General features: G+C 49.4%; 1 protein-coding gene across 1 annotated transcript in view; it reads right to left on the bottom strand.

Annotated features, from left to right (window-relative positions):
* metrnlb (meteorin like, glial cell differentiation regulator b) overlaps positions 1–3548 on the bottom strand; it is a 5021-nt gene extending 1473 nt beyond the window's left edge. Inside the window, exons 1-5 of the mRNA XM_060047904.1 lie at positions 3129–3548; positions 2194–2377; positions 1485–1710; positions 334–393; positions 1–140 (exon numbers count right to left, since the gene is read on the bottom strand). The exon at positions 1–140 is cut by the window's left edge and continues 1473 nt beyond it. Of these exons, the coding sequence (XP_059903887.1) occupies positions 1–140; positions 334–393; positions 1485–1710; positions 2194–2377; positions 3129–3223 (705 nt within the window). The 5' untranslated portion in view covers positions 3224–3548. The remainder of the gene's footprint in view (positions 141–333; positions 394–1484; positions 1711–2193; positions 2378–3128) is intronic.
* Between the last annotated feature and the right edge of the window lie 2452 nt (positions 3549–6000).

The following is a 6000-nucleotide window of genomic DNA, read 5'->3' as shown; positions in this document are numbered from 1 at the left end:
GGAGAACACGGCGCTCTTCTGGTGGAAGAGACGACTCAGGCTCACCGCGGCGGAGAGGTGGCCGTCGCCAGCGGCCCCCAACGACGAGGTGGGGGAGGGGGGGGGAGAGCTCACCACGCCTCGTATGACGCCTCTGCCCGCTGTGGAGGAGGGGGAAGGAAGAGGTTTAAAGACATCACACCAAAATATAAAGTAAGCTGATGGCAATAGGATTATGTTCAGTGGTGAGCTCTGTGTGTGTGTGTGTGTGTGTGTGTGTGTGTGTGTGTGTGTGTGTGTGTGTGTGTGTGTGTGTGTGTGTGTGTGTGTGTGTGTGTGTGTTTCATTAATTACCAAAGTCACTGGTACACACAGCCATCAGGACTTCCTCATCTGAACATGGTTTACAGGAGGCTGTGCGGAAGGGGAATATCGTTTTATACCAATCACAAACTCTAGTTACGATTTTAGTACAACGTGTCGTTGACCGTGGATGACAGCAACAGGTGTAAAGACCTGAAAATCAACCTTGGGCCCCGTCAGGTACAAGAACTAACACGCCGTTTTTTCTACCGCCAAAAACCCCATACCCCGAAATGCCGTCTGCTATATGGGTGGGCTACCCACAATGCATTGCGCCAGGCGGTCATGATTGACAGCCAAGAGCTGATTGCTTGACCCCTGGGTTCAACCTTAATGGGAGCCTGGGACTGGTGACTGACAGAGGTTGAGGGTGAGGGAGAGGGGAGGTGGAAAACAAGAGACGATGAGGTATAACAAATAAGCGGGAGAACACAGAAGGAACCAGACTCTGTTTCGGAGTGGGGCCTGCTTCTGCACCGTCCAACCCACGTGTTTATTTTAAACCAGACACTACTCGGGATCTGGAACACACAGCTTGTGCTGCGGCATCGTAATTAGCCCGGGAGCTAATTACTTCCTTCGTGTTGACCTCTGTCAGCGGCGCCGTCAGTCTGTCTGTCACCTTGCATTAGCTCACACTACTGGTGAGACGACACGGAAACACCTGATTTAAACCCATGAGCAACGTCCATGTTGGGTGCGTGTCCCGGCAGAGCGGTAAAGGGGGTTCGTATCCCAGACGAGAGGTTGGGATACGAAGTCTACCCACAGGCATCCTCCAGCGAGGTCCAAACACCCCTACTCACTCACGAATGATCACTAACGGAATTCACTGTAAAGGCTTAGTCGACACAACGCGACACAACGCGACACAACGCGACACAACACAAGGAGGTTTACGGACCCATCAGGCCCTTGCAGAGCCTCCTTACGTCAACCGCATGGGCCCGACGTGCGCTTCCCAAAAATTGTAACCTTGCGTCGAGGCAACGCAGCAGCAAGGGCTGTGATTGGTCAGCTCACTTGCGTCTGTGCGTCTGCGTGGTCCTTGCGTTGCGTCGACGTGGGAACCATCACTGAGCCTTAAGTCTGTGGACCGCCTGGGTGGTAACCATGGCAGCCGGTCCCGTCACGCGCCTCACCTGTGCCAGAGTGCAGGTAGGGGTACATGTTGGCCCCGGGCCCCTGGCTGGGCACCAGCTCGTACTGGAAGGCCGTGATCCTCCTGCTGATGTCCGTGTGGGCCACCGCCTCCACAAACAGCGTGCCCTGGGCCAGGCTGAAGCAGCGCACCGCCCCCAGGGCCTGCTCCCTCTCCCCCAGCAGGACGCTCAGGCCCCCCGCCTGCTCCAGGTACAGCTGGGCCCCCTGGTGGATGGGGACGGGTGTACAGGTACACTTTAGACACTGTTGTGGGTTTGTTGGAGCGTTCGGTTCTTCTCGTCCTGCTTTTGTCATGCTTCGTGTGGGATTAATAGAGCGCATCTCATCTTAAAGGGGTGATATTATGGCACCAGATGCGAGTTTGATTAGCCGTTACAAGGCGTTTGAAAATCCCTATGACGTCGCAATTGGGAGTGTCCACCTAAATGTACGCAGCCTACCCAGTGGACTGTAGCAAATGTTGCTTACCTATCCATCGTACATCTAGGAAAACAAAAGGCAGATTCTCCAATGGCTTGTAATGTCTCATGTAATGGCACACCTTGTGGCATAATATCACCCCTTTAAATTACATTTCATATATGGATGGGCGTGTTTCATTCTTGAGAATCGTTGTAGTTCACATTATGTTTCAATTGAGTAGGGAGCAGTAGTACAAAAGTGACCTAGAGCAGCTTTCTGGCTCACCTTTGAGTCCGCCCGTGGCTTGATGCAGGCGTGGAGGCCGGCGGCGCCCCCGGACGACGGCTCAGTGTTGGGCCGCAGGTTGACGATGATGGCCCCGGTAGGGTAGAGCCACGTCAGGGAGCCCTGGGCACAGCGCAGGTAGATCTGCTCCACGTCTCTCACGTGGGGCTCGTGACTCAGGCCACTACATGCGGGAAGAAGATTAAGGAGTTGAAGAAATTTGTTTTTTTATTTTAGGAAATCGGCCCTATGTCAATGTCATCTGTTTGGGCTGTTTGCCAAACATAGATAGGCCTACTACACAGAAAAATAGAAGCGTTTCATAAAGAAGATACAACTGAAAGTCCTTTTTCTCAATGCTCGTTTGCTCGTTTGTTCTCTTATCTTCGCCAGTCAATGGTAATTCAACACCAGTGACTGATTAGATCGTTAGACGTGTGGGGGGCATAAAACTTAACAACCTCGAAGTGCGAAGAGCGAGCTTTTAGTTTTATAGCCGGCAGGAAAGAGACTGGCGCTGATCAAAGTCTGCCATTTGGTTTGAGTAGACACATAAGACATGAAACTGGCCCCTATAATCGTGCGTTTATAATGGCAGTTGAAATGATCAATTCCACTTGATAGTTAAAAACAGTAGGTCTACTGTAAAAAGTTTTGGTTCAAAGAAATTTCTCCCTCTCACCAAAATCTTCATTAAAATGCAATAAACACAAAAATAATGCGAAGAGGATACATTAAATGAGACAAATGAAATGAAGCGTGAGTCAGATAATTGAAATAGGCCTACGAGTAGGCCTATATAGGCTATAGAATAACCATGAAATTGGTAAAAATTTAATCTGGTTTACGTACATCCAAAACAGAAGCAAAGTCTAAATCCATTCATAATAATGTTACGATACACAATTCGACTGGTTCTTGGCTCATCACGTTACCTTCCTCGCCAGCTGCACTCGTCACTTGAATATTGTGCCGCAGCCCCGCAGAGGAGCGCGGCTGCGTTCCAATACGCGACCCAAAGCCACAACATGGTTCACCGCTTCAAGCAGGCTATGTCCAAAGGATCAGGCAGTTTTCACTCCCACGACGAATCAATTACAAGTCATTAGAATCGGTGCAAAATATTAGTTTGGACTATGATATAGCCTACTATGCGGACTACGATCTTTGCACGATGTGTTTTGAGCGGCAGTGTTGAGCCATTGAGGAGATAAATAGTTAAAATCAGGACTCCTGGAGTACGTCACTGCTCACCATTCAATCCGGCAGCCGCCCAGAGCGCGTGCCAGCAGCTGACTGCTCATAGCGCGCCCACTCCATACCACGCCCACGCATTTCCCCGACTGCGCTCATGTGCTGTGAGCCTCATGTAGGCCCCCGTATATTCTTGGATTGGCAAACAAACGGGTTATATTATTTCATTGAAAATGAGTCATATGCATGCATGCATCAATGTGCAATGTTCAAAATTCACCTTTCAATGCCATGTACAATATTAACAGCTTTTGAGCCATTTCGTATGTTTCGGTGTACTTGATTTAGGACAGTGCCTACGATATTTGCATATTTTCTACCCCCACATGTGTATTGCTGACTTTGTTTTGGGGTTGTATATTTTATATTCTTTATTTATAACTTTGTCTATTCCAAACAGAGCAAATGCTCTAAGTTCCCTCTGATTTTTATAAAATAAATAAAAAGGTGCGCCATTCAAACCCAGAATAAAGACGGACCAGACATAGGGAAAAGTCACACGTACGTCCCACCATTCGGTTCCCGGGTTGTTTTCCCGTGAGAAAACAGTCGGAGCGGTAGGTATGTTACTGACCTGTCACATTCCCACAACAAGCTTCAGCAATGTAACTTATTCGGAGAGCATACCAAGCCCCCCCCCATGCTCTCTCCCCATTGAATTCCCTATCACACGCACAAATAACACCAGCTCACCTAGAAGGGTGAGGAGGGGGTAAATCCTAAATATACGACATTTAGAGTAAATTATTTATGTGTACAGGGATCCATTGTTTCCAACTAGACGTTCTGCCTAGTCCACTTTCTCTCATCAAGTCACCCCAGAAGAATCTCCTCATGGTGTTGACGTCATGTTCAGTTGTGTTTGACCCTTCGTGCTTCTCCACCCCCCCCCCCCCCCCCTCCCCCTCCCCCTCCACCTCCTCGGTCACCTGGCTCTCTTCAAAAATGCTGACAGGAGGAACGTCTGTCATCAGTCCACGGCACACGCCGAACTGTAGTGGAGGGGGGGCCGGAGGGGGGGGCTCACCCTCCCTCCCCCCTACATGAACTGATCCACACACAGACTGGGCCGGAGCAGCAGGGGACATGATAAAGAGGTGTTAAAACCAGGACCCCGAGGGACGGAGAAAGTCTCAGATGACGGAAAAAGCCTTGAGTGTCTGACCTCTGGCTCTCAAATACTCTTCTGCTATCAGCTCCCATGCCAGGGAGTCTTGTGTGTGTGTAGGTGTGTCGGCTTCAGTCTGTGTGTGTGTGTCTGCTCCAGTGTGTGTGTGTGTGTGTGTGTGTGTGTGTGTGTGTGTGTGTGTGTGTGTGTGTGTGTGTGTGTGTGTGTGTGTGTGTGTGTGTGTGTGCGTGCGTGCGTGCGTGCGTGCGTGCGTGCGTGCGTGTAGGTATGTCTGCTCCAGTGTGTGTGTGTGTGTGTTCCGGGCTTCAGGGTGATGTTCCTTAGAGGAATGTGTTTGTGTTGGCGTGTGTTATCCGGGCTAATGGTCTCAGACAGACAGAGTGAGTGACGAATAAGCTAAGAAAAATACATCTCTGGTCATTCTCTGGAGCAAACCAAGTCCTTACTAGTGGAGTTAAATCTCATGTACGGCCAATTTCTTCCTAATTGCGTTTATCAAAGGCAGTTTCATTCATGTCAGACGGCCCCCTTTCTGGGATACACGATTGTGAGAGGGTACAAATAGAAGTGCTGCAGTCCTTACAACCATATATAGAAGAAAAAAAAATCCCTGATATAAATGTGTAGGCCTATGTTCAAAAAACAGCTAAAATCCAGAAAAAACAAAAGAGTTCAGAGTTCCCTGGCCAGAGAGCTGTGTACGAGCCTTGTGTTTGGAGGGGTATCAGGAGAGAAGGGTGGGGGTCTGACTCCGGGGGCTGGTGAGTAGGTGCTAAGCAGATGTGATAGTTTTCTCAGCACTTGGGTTGTACCACTGGGGTAGGTCTGTGTATGTGTGTGTGTGTGTGTGTGTGTGGGGGGCAGTTGGGTGATCTATCGGCGTGAGGGATGACAAGCCCCTTCCCTCTCTTTCTTGGTATCTCCACTTCTTACACCGCTGCTTCTAGTATAACAAACCTTTGACTTTTCAAAAACTGTCTTTGAAAGATCAAATATAGATATTTTGAGTAATGATTATTTATCGGTTTATAATGCAAGAAGATGGCACAGGGGTAGATCCGTCGGGTATAATCTGTCCCTCAGTGACCCCCGATGGAAATACACACGTCCGCTTCCCTGCTTTCCACCCAGCTGTTTCCCAACAAACTGCAGCGGTCAGGTTTACTGCAAGAAAGACCACTACCCTAACCCAAGAAACATAAGGAGGGAGATTTCTAAAGAAACTGTTTGTTTACCTTGTGATAGCAAATCTCCTCTCCGTGTGGTCGATTAAGCCCCGGTTGTGTGTCTGTGTCGTGTTTACAGCTCCGGTACACTGTGCTTTCCTTCAAGGGCTCATTGTTTTTGGGATTCCATAACATGACTGGCAAAAGGAGTTGGAGCCGAGCTGGACCTGAGGGGGCTGAAAGGAGGCCCGTGTTACA

Source organism: Gadus macrocephalus, chromosome 3 (genome assembly GCF_031168955.1).
Source record: "Gadus macrocephalus chromosome 3, ASM3116895v1".
Taxonomy (NCBI): domain Eukaryota; kingdom Metazoa; phylum Chordata; class Actinopteri; order Gadiformes; family Gadidae; genus Gadus; species Gadus macrocephalus.
Note: the sequence above shows the minus strand (reverse complement) of the source record. Positions and strands in the feature narration are given on the sequence as shown.